The sequence below is a fragment of the Lagopus muta genome, chromosome 5 (assembly GCF_023343835.1).
Source record: "Lagopus muta isolate bLagMut1 chromosome 5, bLagMut1 primary, whole genome shotgun sequence".
NCBI lineage: Eukaryota > Metazoa > Chordata > Aves > Galliformes > Phasianidae > Lagopus > Lagopus muta.
Genome location: NC_064437.1, coordinates 14,788,893 through 14,806,948, shown reverse-complemented (window position 1 = coordinate 14,806,948; position 18,056 = coordinate 14,788,893). Strand labels below are relative to the sequence as shown.

The following is an 18,056-nucleotide window of genomic DNA, read 5'->3' as shown; positions in this document are numbered from 1 at the left end:
ATGGAACCCTTAGTGAGCAGAGGGGGGGGAGACCTGCCGATGGCACTGACTGGCGGCGGGAGATCTTTCCGTGGAAGCCGCGCACCCTGCAAACCCCCTGGGGCTGAGTGCTGATGTGGCGCAGCTGTTGCAGGCAGTGCTACTTCACATCTCAGAGGTCATAGGGAAGCATAATACAACAAGCTTTATTCCCCTTGAAAAGCAGGTGTTGTTTTTTCATCCTTTGGTCTTATTGAGTAAACGTCATCGCAGACGGAAAAAGGTCCTTCCTTCCCTTTCGCGGCATCGATCTCTGCCTGCAGGCGGCCCCACGCCGAGCGGCTGCCAGCGCGAGTTCTGTCACCTCACGCAGCTGCTCGTGGCGTCGGTTCCCAACAGCCACGTTCTGGGCGCGCGCAGCTCGAGGCGCCCGGCGTCGCCTCCGTCCCCGGCCCGCGCCGCGCGGGGCTCGCCGCAGGCGCGCGCGTCAGCCCGGGGCGCGCCCTCGCGGAGCCGCCTGTCCCTTCGCGCGACCCGTCGCGAGCTGCCGGTGGCTCCGCCCCTCGCTGCCACTACATAAGGAGGTGCGCCGAGCTGCTTCCCGACCGCGCGCAGTCGCCGCCGCCGGAAGGAGTGAGATGGCGTCCACGAGCCGGTAAGGGAGGCCCGGCGCTCCGCGGGGGCTCGCGCGGAGGAGTTCACCCCCAGGAGCGGGCGGCGCGGCTTCCGCCATCTCTCCCCGTCCGCGGCCCGGCAGAGAAAATGGCCGCGTCGGCCTCCGCTGCCGCCCGGGGAGGAACCGGCGGCCATCGCCGGTTCCTACCCGGCCCCGGCTCGGCGCCGCCCCCTGCCTCGGCTCGCCGTTCCTCCCCGGCTTCTCGGGACCGTAAGCCGTCCCGCGGCAGGGGCCTCCCGGGCTTCTCCGTATGGGCCGCGGCGGCTGGCTGCTGTGGGTTGGAGCCCCGAGCTCGGTGCCGCTCCCCGAGCGGGGCCGGGCGTCTGTCTGCATCGCTTAATTAAATCCTGGGTAGAAAAAGTGGTTGTCGTGTGGTCATTTGTGAAAGAGAGGTCTGCAGCAACGCGCTACGAGTGTTTTCTTTGGAGCTTCTCGTTTTATTTTTATTTTTTTTCCTCCCTCCTTTCGCTTCGCATGTCGCTGGCGTTTTGCGTAACGCCGACTGTCAGCTGGGCGCCCTGCTTGCTTTGTCAACACTTGTGTCTGCCACGGGAAGCCGCTGGGCGAGGGAGGAAGGGCCGGGAGGGAGCGCGTGTGTCTGATATCCAAGGTGGTTTGCATCCGAAGGTCGTGCGTGAGCGTGTTCTGCACGGGGGTTGTGGAGGTTAACGCTGCCGGTGAATCGTAGTCTGCGTTCTGAATTGTAGAGGTTCTTCTGAACAGCCGTCGGTTTAGAGTGTTACATTTATTTTCCTCTGACGCATCAGGTGTATCCAAAACATGAAGATTGAGCTGGGACTGTGTTAGATTAAGCTGCAATGACAGGCTGGTGGGAAAGGAGGAAACTCGGATGAATTCAACTCCCATAAAGGCTCACTTCCTGTTTGAAGGACTAGCAGGTGTTTTTGGTGCCGTCACATTTAGGCTGAGAAGTGCTTGCAGCGTTTTATTTTACTGTGATCAGCTGCCATACCTGCTGCTTTTTTAGCTCGATTAAATGGCTCTGTTGAATATAAAACTTTGAATAGTAAGCGGAAACAACTCTAACCTTGAAACAAAGTTGTTTTAATGGAGTTACTGGCCATTCACTGTTAGTTTGAATGAGGTATTTACTGTTACAATGTTTGGTTAGAAGCAATTGGTTGTTGCTGTGCTTTGGTGCTGTTGTATATGTGCACATGTTAAACAACGAGGCTTTATTGGAAGCTTTTTGTAGCTGCTGAAGATATATGGTGTACAAGAGATGGTTTCCAGTCCTCAGAAGCAGTTGTTGCCCGATCCCTCTCATGAGCTGGTAGTTTCTCCTTTACAATCTCACAACTAATGAATTGCTTAATTTAATGCTCTACTTTTAACCTAACTTAAGGATGGCATTTTTTTTCTAACTCTTGAAAAAAATGACAGAATTATATGTTCTCAAATAAATGTGTGCCCACTGCTTCCTGAATTGAGGACCTAATAAGTTATATTGGTTTGATAAGAATAAGTGGAAATGCCCGTTAGCATGAAGTAATCACCTCTCTGTTCTTCAGGAACTTCAGTTAGTGGTAGACTGCAAGGTGGACTACGCTTAATCCTGACTGCATTTAAGCTTTGGATGCTCTCGTTGGAAGCTTTCTATGTTTCTGTGATGAGATAAATTGCAAAAGTGTTGCAGTTTAAGATATTCAGGTGTTTTAGGTTAATAATAAGTCCTTCAGATCACCATAAATCAGTCTTCTCAGCAGTGAACTCATGCTTTGGGATGCACCCTCCTTGACTGGGATAATAACAATTTAATTCTTTTTTCTTTCTTTGTAGTTTGGATGCTCTTCCGAGGGTGACTTGCCCAAACCATCCAGATTCCATTTTAGTGGAGGATTACAGAGCTGGTGATATGATTTGTTCAGAGTGTGGGCTAGTAGTAGGTAAGTGGATTTCATATCACTGTGAATTACTATGTAACCTTCATTATGCATATAGATCTGTATGGGTTTTTTGTTCTTTTTTTTTTTTCTTTTTTTTCTCCACAACATGGGAATGTAATTTGAGCCTTTAGTTTTTTGTCTTGATACCTAAATGGTTTGTTTAAAAAATAATAGTGCTAAACACTATTTTTAATAGCCTTTCTTCTGGAAACTTCTTGTGGAAAGTTGGAAAAAACAAACAAACATGTTTTAAAGATTGAAATCTTGAAATATTTTGTTATATTGAATTAGAATATTATGTCACCTAGTCCAGTATTCTGTCTTTAACTATGACTGTTATTTTGTTATTTCAGTTAGTAAAATTAAAAAAAAAATAAATTCTGCCTTATAAACAAAGCCAGAGCAACTCTTGTTTCCCACTGGTTGGTGGTTATTTTCTGTCCTGAAGGATGATTCTCTGTATTCTTGCCAATACTTGCTTTTGTTAATTACTTCTCCTAAGTCTTTTAATACCACACAAAATTAATACCAGTTTTCTCCTGAACTTTTGCTGATCTCTTCTCCACTGTATGCATGGCAGCAACTTACAGAGGCTAAACTGTATTGATAATTATAATAGAGTATTTAAAATGGGGAAAAAAAAGTTGAGAAAAAAATTCTTAGAATATGAATGCAGATTTTCATCAAGTTACGTTTTCAAAATGTGTTTAAATTGAACTTAGTCTTCCTTAGAGCCAACATTACTGCTGGGGCAAAATGTTTTTTTTTTTCTTTAAGCATGGTGTATTTTTTTAAGCAGGTTGTTGCATGGATTTATCACTAAAATATTCTAACATTTACTGTTGTGCCGATTGTTCTCATTTTGTTCTGCCACCCTTCAGTAATTGAGTTGTCCTGCATATGTTCCATTCATTAGCTTGAGTATCCAACAGCTAGTTTGAAAAACAAGTAGATAAATAATTGAAGAGTGCATGACCAAACAACAGTGTGAATATTTAATAGTCCTCCTTTTGTTAGGAAATCGAGAGGAGAAAATCAGATCCTACTCTCTATGTCTCCTCTTCTAGAGATGCGAGGAGAAAGGGATGTATAATGGGTAGACAGCATTTTGTTTCTGAATGGTCAAAGTTGTATGTATTTGTTGCAAGTTGCATGATATGTTCCCATTAACAGAGTAGTGCTTTCACTTCTTTCTACACAGTGAAGTCAGTCGCAGATTTGCATTCTGATTTCCCTAAGTTTACACAGGTGTAGCTGTTACGTACAAGTGTTACTCACCATGGGTTTAGGGTTGGGTTGAAATTTGATGAGTTTTTTACTACTAGAGGGGATCCATAGAACAGTGGAAGAAACTGCAAGACTGTAGCCAAATTACTGTCACAGTTCCATTTAAAAATACTGTGGTTCTGGTGTCTGCAGAACTGCTTGTGTCCCAGAGTGGCAGAATGGTGTATGCTGAACATGGGTGTGTTCCACTGCTACAAAGTCTGTAGTAGCATGACTTGGCTACTGTTTTTGTTCAAGATGGCTGAAATGAGATCCAAGAGTTTTTGACAAAGCTTAATGTATTTCCACATGATGTTTTTCCTGCTTGCTGTGGCAGAGCACTAAAACATCACATATTTTGAGGAAAAGTTTATTTTTCTTTTTTTTTTTCCTTGTGTATGTTATTGGTTAAAGTAGCTGATACACTGATTCCAAAGTTTGACAATTGTCATTTCTATGGGTGTGTAATGAAATCAGTTTTATTACAGTTATGACTGACGTTGCATTTAGAGGTTATGTAGCTGAAAAGGAAGAGAAAGGCAACAGGAAAAGATTGAGACAACAGGAAACTAGGATAAGGTTATGAGCGATATGCAGATGTTTGTTCCATCTCCTGTATACCTGTTCAGAGTTTGTGGGAAAACATTCCATAGTTTGTGGTCAGAGCTATGGCTTTACAAAGTTCTGTTGCGTTATTTAGTTGGCTAATGTTTCTGAAAAGTTTGAGATGTAAATGTCTAGTCTTAAAGTACAGCCTATATGATATAGGTAAGATTTAATTTTTCTGCATATATTGTTTTCATTATGATACAACAAATGACTAGGAGTGGATTTCCTAATTGTATCTGTTGGTCACTCCATTACTCAGACCATTACAATGTCTGTATTCAGGGACAGGACTGATTGCACCTCTACATACGTGATGCTTTTCTGAAATAAACCAATGATTTCATTTTTTTTTTCTCTTATTTTTTGGTAGTGTCCTGGAAGTGAAGAAGGTACTTAAGTATTTCTGATCAAGTAGAGGGCTTTTGTGGCTGTTGTAAAATCTTTAAACCTCCAAATGGTGAAAAATGTATCCATTTTTCTATATCTGTACGTATGTTGATGATTACCTCTTTCTCTAAATACTGTTAACATTCTACACTTAAGATTTTAGTTGGAGATTTTAGATTTTAATTAAATGGACAAAAAGCTTTAGATATGGATGTATATTAGCACCTTATAGCTAGTTACTGCTTTTATGCTTGGTGCCCAGAGTACTAGAAAGTGTTGGATAAAAGTTTGTGCTTGCAAGTAAAATTCTTTGCATCCACGGAAAAGCTGATTACAAGATATGCTTATACTTGCAGAAACTTTGAGTGGCTGAATGTGTGAGTGTTCGTGGGTGCTGAATTTACATAGGCAATTTGTTGTATGAGAAGAGTCATCCATAAGCCTTTTTCAGTCAGCAGTTCAAATAGTCTCTGTCTTAAGTCTGACCCACTTCAGTTCTGTATCTGCTGTAAACAGCATAAGTTTCTACAAATGCCTGTGTTTGTCTTTTGGATGTGGATTGCTGAAGATGCCTGATCCCCAAATCTCATAAGCAGTGGCAAACGTTGTCCATCCACTAGCCTGAGTGGTGGTATGAGCAGTGAATCGTGCAGCCATGACATGACTGTCATCATTTAGTCTTTGCTAAGACATGAGGAGCAGAAGCCCTGGCAGTTCTGGCAAAGCTTTGCAGTCACTGTTGTTAGCATGATATTCCTGAAGGATGTGGAAGGTTTTACAGTTTGTAGGTTCTAGGCTGGGAACCAAAGATGGTTCAGAGCCAATATGAAGAATACTTCCATTAGACTAAATATTATGTTTATCTACATTCTGAATCATGGAATATTTGGGGAATGTTGCTGATGATACGGTGTTGATACCTGAAGCTATTCAAAGGATTGTGTGCCTAGTCAAGGCTTCTGTGGGAGCCATGTAGAGGAAGTCGTGACTGTAAAGTTAGGGTTTGGTTTTGTTTATTCACAACAATTATTCTTTGTTAACTTGAATATACTAGATTTATTAAAATGTTGTGTGGCTGAGCTCAAGGAAAGTAATTTTGCTTGCTGAAAACTGAAATGAAGTTGAGTATAACTGTGTTGGCAATACGTAAGTGTCATGGTTTCATGATTTTTGTTATCAGTGTTCCACATCGTAACATCATGTTGTGCACAGGCAGTTAGAGTTAATGCTCCAGGCCAGATTGTTGATATTTCCAGGTACCTGGTGCTCAGAAGAGAACTACATCTCCCAGAAGACTTTCGCTGTTCTGTTTCCATTCTCAGTTTAGAGGGAAAGATAAAACTGCTCACAAGTCACGAGACTGTCCCCTTCTTTTACTTCTTGTCTTTGCAGTGTGTGCTCCCAGCCGTCTCACCTCAGCATTAGAGTAAGGCCTTCGGTTTTTGGACACTCACTTTATTTATCAGCTTCAATTCCAGTTGTATTATATTGTATTGCCTTGATTCCAATATCGTACTTATTAAATCAGTTTTCTCCCTTGGCTCGTTGCTGCTGTTTAGTTTTTAGGCCCACCTCTCTACCTTTTTCTCTCTTTCCCTTCCCCTTTCCCCGGGCCACGTGCCTGTGAGTCCCTTCACACCGTTGCTCGTAGAAGTGGGCCATGTTGGCCCCCAAATTGTTGACAATAAGCAAATAAACAGAATGTGGCAGGGTGTACACGTGTGGAATACCACGGCCAACTACAGGCTCCTCAGTACAAGAAATGTTCCGGCTTGTTGGAGCAAGTGCAGCAGAAAGTGACAAAAGTGATGTACGGACAGGTGTATTCTCAGTATGAGTGAATGAAGACCGTTCAGTTTTGAAGGAAGGCTCAACTCAGCCTGGTTCTGTGCAGTTATTCTTCATAATTTTCCTTGGCTTGAATCTTCTACCTGGAGTTTTCACTGTAATTTGTCTCAGCACCTCAGTGCTCTCCATGATAAGGAGTTGGCTGAAATTAGAATTCTATGTATGTTTTTAAGCATGTTGTTCTTAAATGTGTTTCCATGTATGTGCTCACTAGATGGCAGCAGATTCCTTAACTAATGGTCAGAATGAGCCAAACATTGTTAGAAACTGGCTGTCTGGTGTTTTAAATTGTGAATAAGCATTATTTTACTGTTTATTTTGAGGTTATAATATTAGTTGTTTATATGCAGAGCTTGACTCAGTGTACATCTACCATTATAGCTCCTCTACAATGAATTAAGCCGTATCATCTTGAAAATGTTTCAGGACTGAATACGGAAGATAACATTATTTGAGGCTCCAGTTCCATCTTATTGTTTTGATTAAACCTCCTCAGTCTGCAGCTATTTGTGTGTGTATTTAATATAAGAGGTAATAAAAATGCAAACAGAGAATACAGGACTCATGCATCACGGGTATTTCAAGTGGATTGTGCTGCTGAAGGAGCTGGTATTATTTGTCTGAAAACATGTAACTGTTAATGCAGAACTTGTCAAATAAGAGTGGTTGCCTTTGATAAACTGCCTTCTACTTTTGGGGTGAAATAAACATGCAATATTTGTCTTTTATAGTCATGCTAAGGTAATTACTAAAAACTTTTGAAAATTGCATTTTAATTTTTGATGCTAAGCTGAGTTCTTTCATTTCTGGAGCACTTGCTCATTGTATTTATTAGTTCTGAAGAAAAGTAACTGGTCTGAGGTCTTCTGTTCTGAATAACAGCAGTTGTGCATTTTTAGATGGTATGTAAACCGAGTTGCTGAAGTTTGTTGTATTTGCTCTGCAGTTCTCGTGTCAGTTAGACTGCGTTTTAAAGACTGGTTATATACTGGGAGAAGAGTTTTTGAATTAAATAATGCAGTGAAGAAAACCTTTGTGTTCATGAAGATGCTTCATGCTGGAGATGGGTGTCTGTGTAGATTTGGTCCTTGAAGTGTGTTTTGCTTCTACTTCAGAGCAGAAAGGGATGAACTCACGTTTGATTTTAATTAAAGATATGTTTAATGTGACCATGTCTTGTGAAGTTTCTGTTCAAAAAGATGGCATCATAAGGAAGTAGTGGATGTGCAACCACTCCCAAGCCTATCACAGCTGGATACAGTTGACAAACCTATGTAGTAACAACGGGAGAAAGCGGGGATTTTAGATGGTGTTTTTTGGGAGCTTTTGCTTGCTCTACTGTTTGCCACCCAGGTGCATTTTCCAGGTGATTTAGGAGAGCACATCAGTAGGCTACGAGCCAGGAAATGCCGTGCAGAGCTTGAAATGCTAACTTAGCAACCAGTGTTCAAAGCTGATCTCCGAGTGCTGCGATATCGCACTGCTTTCTGTAAAACTGACTTTGGGATTTAAGGTTTTGTTTCTGTCGCTTACAGGTGGGGCTTTATTGCATACATAACAAGGCAACAGTTCTAAAGTGATTTTTCTGTTTTGAAAGGTTAAGAGAATACTTAGTGCTACACTTTCTTTTGTGTGCGGGGTAGGATAATTAGCTGCTTGCAGTTGAATATTTTCCATCTGTGGAAACATTTGGCCTATTTGTTCCAGTTTTGTTGTTATTTCTAGCTTGTGTCAGGCTTCTATGCAAGGCTTTTGAAAGGTGGAATGTGATTCCTTGGACCTTTGTAAGTAAAGATTATCCAGGAGAACTGTTTTCTTGCAATAGCAGATTTCTTGGCAACATGAAGGTATTTACACACTGGATCTTAATTCCACAAATGCTTTATATTCAGAGATTTGTTCTACTTAATCTTTTCTCACTTTGAAATAGTAGTCTCAATTCTCTGTTTGTAGTATGCTTGCCAAAGCAGGCAGTGATACAACACTTTTTTGTTAGAGCAGGAATGGTTCATAACTCACAAGAGGCAGATCCTTGAGTGAGTCATTGAGGTCATTTCTACTTGTGGAAAAAAATATTACATCATTGCCCTGTGCTCAGTGTTCTATTTATACCATGCCAGAATTTTAAGTACATTTTGCTTTTTTTAGATGCTGTAAACAGTATTGGGGGGTTGTCTTAAAGTCACTGCTAGACCATAGAAGGTGCATTACTGAATCAAATATTTACAAAGAGTCCAGGAGCCAGAGGAGCATGCTGTCTGCTAATGAAAGCTTGCAAGATACCGGCCTCTAGCAGGAAGCAGGAAAATGCATCTGTGCTGTCTTTTACTTTGTGGTGTTCTTAATCTTCTGACTTCTGTTACTTCCACCTCCACTCCCTCAGCCTTCTTTAGAGTATGAGATAAACATGGAGCATAGCCGTGAGCAAGTCGGATGAATACTAGTGAGAGTACTCCTGTCTTAAATCTGTTCCTTTCAAGTTGGCCTGACTTAGATTCATTTACACCTTTCAGTTTCAGGCACATTCCTTGCATCATCATGTGTTAAGAGGGAAGTTCCTCCACTCTGTGCATTGCTCCTGTACTTTTCTATTTCCAGCTTCATATTGTATGTTATCATTGTTTGGTAGGGAGTGCTTTTGTCTGTCTGCTTACATTTTTACTAGATTAAAGCAACCTCTGTTGTTTCATACTTGGACTTCTGTGCCAGAAATTTTTTCTTGCTGTCAGTGCCATTTATTTTTGTGAATTCACAACACTTAAACATCGATGAAAATAATGAATTTTCCCTCAGGTTTAGCAAAGCAGAGGTGACAGTTATACTGACTTCTGATAGTCTGCACAGAACTGTAATGCTTTCTTTTCTTAATGCTTTTCTCTACCCATGTTCCTAAAAATTCTGTGTAGTGCTGTAGTACAGCTCTGGAGTCAATGCCTTGGAGGTGCTGGTTTTACCAGACCTGTGAGTGGAACAAACTGCACTACAAACAGAACTTTTCTGTTAATTGTTATTTGTATATTGTGATTAGTGCAGATTTTTTGCCTGTATTAATGTTGGGTAGAGATATTTCTCAATCTGAATAGATGCTGCTGGAAACATTTAGGTGAATTTGAGAGGACTCCCAAGGAAAGTCCTTTTCATTAAGGGTCAGGCATCCCTTAAGGAAGAAAACAGAGCTGCAGAAGGTTGTTATGATGGTTCAGAAGGTGGCATATTCATTTCTGAGTACCAAGGGTCTGTAGCTCATTCAGAAAAGCGATGTGCTACTGCTTGATGAGATTGTGCTTGATAGCTAATTCAGGAGTACTTTTATCAAGTGTCAAAGGTAAGATAACTTACTCATTTGTCTGTCACTGGGAATGCTTATGGACAGCTGTGAGCTCCTTCTTTGTGTATTGAATAACCTATGATAGTCTTTAAGGATGGCTGCAACTGTTCTCTGGATTCATTTATCTAGTTATTTCAACCTTCTCTGCAGCTCCTGTTTCTGCTTTCTACTTAAAATTGAAAAACCTAAAAATTTTGGTGTGTTTGGTGTGGCCTGCAACTACATCCTGTTTGCGCTTGGTAACAGCCTGCATTTTATAACTGGGAGCTCAGCTGTGTAACTCAATGTTTCAGAAGCTTTTCACAATATTATGTTGATACAAACAGTTGTTTTCTGTAATCACAGGTGATCGTGTCATAGATGTAGGGTCGGAGTGGAGAACTTTCAGCAATGATAAAGCAACAAAAGACCCATCTCGAGTTGGGGATACCCAGAATCCTTTGTTGAGCGACGGTGACCTGAGTACAATGATTGGAAAGGTAAAATGTTAAATGCTACTAAGCTTGGTCATTTTCGTGTCTACTACATATTTGTGTGTCCAGAGGGAAGCTATTCAGAGAATGCATTTACAAAGAGATTTAGTTGAAACTGAACTCTTGCTTTTCAGTAATCTCTAAAATGTGTCTGTTTTTGGCTGACAGCAAGAAAGAATATTTTGACAAGACAGAAGTTTGCAGTGCTGTAGGATTAGTTGCCACTCTTTGATTTGCAACATGAGCTAGCTTTTTTGTAATAATGTCTGAATCAGATTAGTATTGGAGACATGGAGAGCAACATGCATGTTGTGCCTGCTCTCTCAGTGAATGTTACATGAAAACACTAAATACAGAATTCTTCTATGGTGTAAGTATTGCAGAAGAAAGTATTGAGTGTATGTTTGGCTTGAAGTTTTGTGATACAACCATGTCAGACGTTCATGAGAATGGGAAAGCAAGATTAATAACACAAATGCCCTCCCTTTAATGAAATAGTGACCCAGATAAGCTTTCATTGTGCTTTGTTATATTTTCTAATGCAGTATTCAGATTCATATTTGTGGATTTCCTGAATGTTTCATGCTGTCTGATTTTGACAGTTGTCATCTGATATCTTTCACAGTAACTTAATGAAATCAGTAGCCTGTTTTCAGTGCAGCATTTCCACTTCATTTTTAGGAAGGTGTCTGTTCCATTTTTGTGTTAAGCAGGGAGCTGGTGTGCAGCCCTTAAAATCGGAAATGCGTAATATTTAATCATAACCAAAGAAATACAGTTGATTTTTGAAAACAGTTTGAAGTTTGGGTTATCTTTCACTAACTTAGTGAATTTCCTAAATTCCTAGAAAAAAAAATCTGCAGTCAACTCACAGCAATCATGTGGATACTTAGAGAGCTGTTAGTGGTTTTGATGAATTATTCTATCCCTCTTTTCCATGAATCCTAACAGAAAACAGTCCTCCATGGAAAATGAAGAAATAGGCATATCTAAACATATGTGGGTATACATAGGAGAGTGTGCCACCATACTTCTCAGCTAGGAATTCTTCAAACAGAGGATGACCGTTAGTGAACTCTGATAGGAGCAGCTAATCTTGAAGCTGTATTAGTTTAAAAAAATAAAATAAAAATTGTCCATCCGGATGTTTGTGTTTTGGACTTTTTCTGAGCATTGTTGCTTTCCAACCAGATTTTGGGATGCATTATACTGGGCCTCCCTTCAAACAAATTTCTGCACTTCTTCATTAAACAAATGGGCGTTGCTAAGTAGCTCTGTGAAGCAGTGCTTTAGGAGTTGTTGGACTTCTAGTGATACCATAATAGGTCCAGGAGGATTGTAATTCTCAGGACTTGGATTTCTGTTACAGATTTGGTAAGCTATGATTAAGATTAGAAATGCACCTTTATAAATGGAGAAATGGACAGCTTATTCCAAATTTGTGCTGTATCATTTTGGAACTGTGCAAATACAGGGTTTGTTTCTGGGAACTCAGTTTGATTCTGAAGTAGGATGACATTTTCAACTCTTCTAGAACCTGCATGTTGGAAAAGAAAAAAGGTATTTCAGCAGGAGATACAGTTCAGCTGGATACAAATTCTAACATGACCTGTTAACCCTTTTCCTGTTTGAAGTTCAGTGCCTTATTTAGGATAAGAGGGTTAGTAGTCCCAGGGAGAGAATTAAAGACCTAAAGAAACATCTATGAAAAACTTACATTTTCAGGGATAAGGATTCATTGACTGCAATAGCTTTGCTGTTAACCAGAATATCCTTGAGTAGACAGGACTAAAGTAACTATAGCAGGTCATATTCTCTGAATAGCAAGCTGCAGGCTTGTCAGTGAGGCACAACGGATGAGAACTGTGAGCAAAAACATCCAAATCTTAGAACCACCAGGGAGAATTTCAGAGGACAATCTGTCCTGCTGCAGGTATTTCACTTGCAAGGGAACGAACCAAAGAACAGACGTTATTTTCTACAGGAAGTTGTTTGTGACAAACCAGGATGTGTTCTGGACAAGAGTTCCTGTGTTTGTGTTGCCATTGAACAGGGGCTCTGGATGTTGTGAGCGCTGGGAGCTGCCTTTTTCCTCAGTTATTTGGAAGAAAGAAAACGGCTTGTCAGAAGGTTCTGAAGAAATTTTCTATCCATGTGCAAAGGATGTGAGTTTTGCAGCAAAAATAACTGAACCAAGAGATCAGCCAGTTTCTTGAGCAGTGTTCTAAAGTCAGTGCCAACAGTAATTGGGCATGAGAATTAACTTTGAAGTAAGAGATGTTTCAATAATGGTGAGATCAGTGTAGGCACGAGGAAGATAAGTGGCATCTGGAACAATAAAGAACAGCCTTCATGAGTTCCACACAGTGAAGCAGGATGAGATTGTATTTTCTTGGTTAATAACAATTAGAATTAGAATGGCCTGGAGGGGACTCCACATCTATGTGCCTGAGATTCCTTTCCTGTTGGATAGGAAGCTCCTTTCTGCTTGGGGTAGAGCTGCTGTTATTAGGATTGTTTAAACAAATGAGCTAAAATGCCAGCTGGAACAACAGAAGTAAAACTCCTGTTGTGTTAAATCCAAAAGTGAAGGTGAATTATTTTCATGGAATATTATAGAAGGCACCTACGTTCATAGAGATGGATGTAAGTGAAGATGGAGTCCAAAACACGTGCCTGTTAGAACGGGACTTTAAATTGTGAAAGAAAAGATCGGGTCAGTTCTGCTTCGCAAAATGGCTTCTCATAGTTTCCTCTTTGAAACTGAGAGGTGCTGCTCTGGGACTCCTTTCTGCTGCAGAAATGCATTCTTTACCTGCTAATAACCAAAGAGAAGCTCTTTTGCCCATGCAAAAGAGATTAATTCCTAATTGGTTTTTGTACCAGTTTAGTACAATTTAGTGCCAGAGACCCATGTGTGTGAGATAGCAAAAAGTTGTGTTGGATGAAAGATTAATTTGTGAAGGGGAAGTTGAGTTAGCTGTGGTGGAAGTGGCTTGCATTCTTCAGGAGGATTTTAAGGGTGTTGACGCAGAACTGTACTTCTCTGCAAGTAGATAGCGTGCTGCAACTCACTTGATGGCAGTGCAGATCATTTGGAGCCGTGGTGAGGTCTGGCATTAGTTGCGATTCAATTGTCAAACTATCATGGTAATTTCATGCAAAATTCAAGAGAAAGAGATGAGCCAGTTCCTTATACACCAGTGTATTTTCTGAAAGAATCTGAATCTGAAAGAAAACTTGCAGTTCTGCTATAAATCTTGTGGGAAAAGCTGTCTTTTGTTATGCTTCATTGTTAATTTATTCCTTTTTGTAGTGACTGCAACTATGAGAGAATGTAGGTTGGTTGAACAGGAAACTAATGTATACTTTCGGTATCGAATTTCTATGCTTTGATCAGATGGCTCTGAGAGGAAGCTGGGTGTTGTCAGACTGTGTGGCCTGTATCTGAAAGTGCTGTATTGATAAGTAGTGGCGAGATGAATGTAAAAGAAGAAAGGATCCATGGTTACCTGCAGACCACATAAAGAGCGGGTTGTACTGGGCAAGCCTTCTGCATGGTGAGGGTGCATTCCTTGATGCTGTGGATAGCCTCCAGTCAGTGGTGGTGGTGATGCTTTTCCCTTCTGCTCTTAAGGGGGAGGATATACCAGTTAAAACTATAGGGCTTCTGTTTTTTTTTCCATGCAGGAAAAGGTATTTCCTAACATGGTTGTGAAGAACTGAAGCCAACAAAGCATTGTCCCTCAATTGAATGATCTGGAAAGAAAGTAGATGATGCATTTAAATAGCAAATGCAGGAGAACTGCTGTGGTTTAACTTAAGCAGTTGAAATGGAAGAGTATTTTCCAACCCTTTTATAGTTGTGAGCTGTTGTATATTGGGGTTGCTCTTGGAAGGTGCTGGCAGTGTGAAATCCTCTGACTAACAGTACTTGTGTGTAGCTGTGTTGGTAGTTTGATGTGTGTAAGCAGACATTCAAAGGAAAAAGTAATGGCCAAGAAAGTGAAAAATGAGGAGATGTAGGAGAAAATTAGAAAACAGCGCAATAAATCTTGCAGGTGCTGTGTATAATGGACCAGGGAAGGTAAAATCTGTGTGGTGGAGAGGAGTGCTTGGTGGCTTCAGAACAGAGCAGTTTTCTGGAAAAGAAGGGACACCTAATGTGAGGTCTGAACACAGGGTCTGGGAACCTGCTGTCAAAAACGATGGGCCTTTGTGGTCATTTCCTTGGCAGCTACAAGATTTTGAGGAAATACAGTTCCTCTAAGTATTTGTGCATAGCGCCGGTGCAGGAAGCTACGATACACATGAGTGCTGTGCAGAGCATTGCAGGCAGCAGGCTGTGAGTGATGACCAGGAAGGAGCCTTTAGACCTGAGACGTGTGTATCTTAGGCAAAGAATGTTGTTTGGGAATAGTTTCTAAAAGGGAAACCTTGCTGAAGGCATGTTTTTAAAGCTCTTTGAGGACTGAAGTCTGTGCTTTCTTGCTCTTTGCTTCCCCTTAAGACTCTCTGGTGACTTTTGGGTAGTTGGACAGATTCATCCAGTCAAATCACTACGATTGCCTTCAGCACTCTCTCTGCTGCCATGGTTGTTTGTAGCTGGTTCTTTCACTGGTACTCGTGCTGGAAAGAGTATGAAAAAAGCCAAGAACAGTCTTGGGTTCTGGTGTCTGTCATAGGCCTGTTCAAAGAGCCACCCTATAGGAAAACTTGTGAGAGGGGTTTCTGTGCCAGGGTCTTACGTTTTCACAGCAGTACCAAAGTGTGCACGTGCCAGATGTGGGTCTCAACAACAGAGGTAGCCATCAGATTATGAGGTGGATGTGACCTCATCAGGAGGACTTAAGGATTTTCCTTTAAGAGGCTGTTGGATTTATTGTAAAGGCAGAATATATGGATTTTTACATCTTGCCACAACTAATGCTTACTGCTGCTAGCAGGCAACGCATCACATTAGTTTTGAATTGGTCACTGGTTTGGATATTCTCTTCATCTATGCTTTTATTTCCATTCTTGAGTTGTTATTGTAACAGCTGGTTTCCAGTTGGTCATAAAATTGTTTTGAATTGGCTATATTTGTTATGATGCAAAGGTAGCCTAACTGACATACAGAAACATAATCTTGGAGCTGAACAGTGGCAGTAGGCATATTGACAGACACACGTTGGCTATGTGCTATTCATGTTTCATTCTCACGTAATCAGTGGTGCTCGGAAGCCAGTTAGTGTTTTAAGACTTGTGCAGAATGTAGAGCATGGTGTCTGGGACAGGGCTCAGTTTGAAGATTTACTTCAGCCGCATGTACTTGCGTGTTCCAATGTGTTGCCTTGACTTAGGATTTATAAAGCTGGTGGATGTTTGTTCTTGAAATAAGGAAGAACTTAACTGTTTTATTGACTATATGCATTTTTTTTTCAGGGCACGGGTGCAGCAAGTTTTGATGAATTTGGGAATTCCAAGTACCAAAATCGCAGAACGATGAGCAGCTCTGATCGTGCAATGATGAACGCCTTTAAAGAAATTACAAACATGGCAGACAGAATCAACCTCCCTAGAAATATAGTTGTGAGTTCATGTCTCTGTCTTAAATTGTTCTGGCGTTGACTGAGTTAGCATAATATAATGGGCACATGAATTTTTGATATTGCTGCTAATTAAATGGCCTAGAGTTAATTAAATTTAATCGTCTTGCTTTGAAGGATCGAACAAATAATTTATTCAAGCAAGTGTATGAGCAGAAGAGCCTGAAGGGAAGGAGTAATGATGCTATAGCTTCTGCTTGTCTCTACATAGCTTGTAGGCAAGAAGGTGTTCCAAGAACATTTAAAGGTAAGTTTTCACTGGTACAGATTCAATATTGCCTTCAAGCGTCTAGTTATTGTTATTATAGGATGTTAGTTTTCAGATGTCTGGACTTTGCCAAATTGGTTGTTTGCAGTGAAAGCCCACCTTGCTGGGCCTGGGAGGGGTCTGCAAAAAGTTTGCTACATTTATAATGCGAGTAGGCTTTCAGGCGTGGGATTCTTGGTGATAATATATTTTAAAATTGGCATTTGAGATTCATTCTGAGTATTGGTGATATTTAAGATGCTGCTTGATCTGATGAAGATGGGGACTCTTGCAACTGCATTTTTGCCAAAAGCTCTGCAGTAAATATATGTGTCTTTTCCCTGATCCTGAGGGGACAACTTTGACTGAGAGTATCAGATCTCCCTTATTAAGTAATCTGTATTCTTTAGCTTCTCATGAAAAGTTTGAACTGACTTAAATGATTTAGAAGTTTCATTAATGTGCAAAGCTTGTGGTGTAGTGGCTTGCATCACATTGGCCTGCTTTGTGGTGTTAACGTGCATATAGTCAAATGCAGGTATTTTCGGGCAGAAAATGCTGTCAAATGTGAAGTTTATTTTTTCCTCTTTGTTTAGAAATATGTGCGGTGTCCAGGATTTCAAAGAAGGAAATAGGTCGGTGTTTTAAACTTATTCTGAAAGCTCTTGAAACCAGTGTTGATCTGATTACAACTGGAGACTTCATGTCAAGATTCTGTTCAAATCTGGGTCTTCCCAAACAAGTGCAAATGGCAGCAACACACATTGCCCGTAAGGCTGTGGAATTAGATTTGGTTCCTGGGAGAAGCCCTATTTCTGTAGCAGCTGCAGCTATTTATATGGCATCACAAGCTTCTGCAGAGAAAAGGACGCAAAAAGGTAAAACTTTCCTTAACATCTTACTGCTTAAAAGACAACTCATGTTTTTTGTGGACTCGGAAGCTGCTGTTCCAATGGCATGCAGTGGAAACCAAACAAACATATGCTGTTTTATTCAGTAAAAATGGCAAAAATTTAAAAAGCATTATTCGTTTGTCTGCTTTTTGTCTTAGAAATTGGTGACATTGCTGGTGTGGCTGATGTTACGATCAGACAATCATACAGGCTCATCTATCCTCGAGCTCCTGATCTCTTCCCAGCAGATTTCAAGTTCGATACTCCAGTAGACAAGCTACCACAGCTGTGAAGTTGCTGAAGGTTACTTTAATTTCTAATAACAAAACAAAAAAAAGATTCTTGCCTATAATAAAGGATGTACAAAGTGTTAATATTGAGTCTTCATGTTGTGGAACTGGAGGATATGGATATTTGAGCATAACTGCTGGAATGCAGCACACATTCCAAGGTAAACAAGCTAATTGTGTGGCATTTTGTATGTATATATTAGTGGAAGTAAATATTTAATGACTGTTGCAACAAACTTAATTTCATATTATTGTACTTATTCAGATTTCTTTTGTAGGGATCTAGTAAAATGTATTTTGGAAAATTGAAAATACTATGTAATTCCCAAATAAACTTTTCCAAAAACACTGACGATCTTGTGGATGTCACTACAATTTGACACACACATACTTTTCCACAAATGGAGAACTGGAATGCAAACCATGGAATGGTAGAGTTAGCTTCATGCTTAGATTTTGTCACAAGACTCCCCTTTGTGACAGTATTTAATCTTAAAAATTAATCTTTAGCGTGGCCTTAATTTATGCATTTAGCTGCAATTTGCAACGGGGAAGACTTGAGCAA

At 40.6% G+C, this 18,056-nt stretch overlaps 1 protein-coding gene across 3 annotated transcripts; it reads left to right on the top strand.

The window, feature by feature from the left end:
* The first annotated feature begins 515 nt into the window (after positions 1 to 515).
* On the top strand, positions 516 to 17,843 carry GTF2B (general transcription factor IIB). 3 transcript variants are annotated; one of them, XM_048946236.1, is made up of 7 exons: positions 516 to 634; positions 2,456 to 2,562; positions 10,346 to 10,479; positions 15,898 to 16,044; positions 16,179 to 16,308; positions 16,905 to 17,186; positions 17,360 to 17,843. In XM_048946236.1, exons 1-7 carry the CDS (start codon positions 618 to 620, stop codon positions 17,491 to 17,493), a joined length of 951 nt encoding a protein of 316 aa, XP_048802193.1. In that variant the 5' UTR covers positions 516 to 617; the 3' UTR covers positions 17,494 to 17,843. The 3 variants fall into 3 exon arrangements, with proteins under 3 accessions (XP_048802193.1, XP_048802195.1, XP_048802194.1); XM_048946238.1 differs by lacking the exon at positions 516 to 634 and adding an exon at positions 1,247 to 1,265; XM_048946237.1 differs by lacking the exon at positions 516 to 634 and adding an exon at positions 1,578 to 1,760.
* The last annotated feature ends 213 nt before the right edge of the window (positions 17,844 to 18,056 follow it).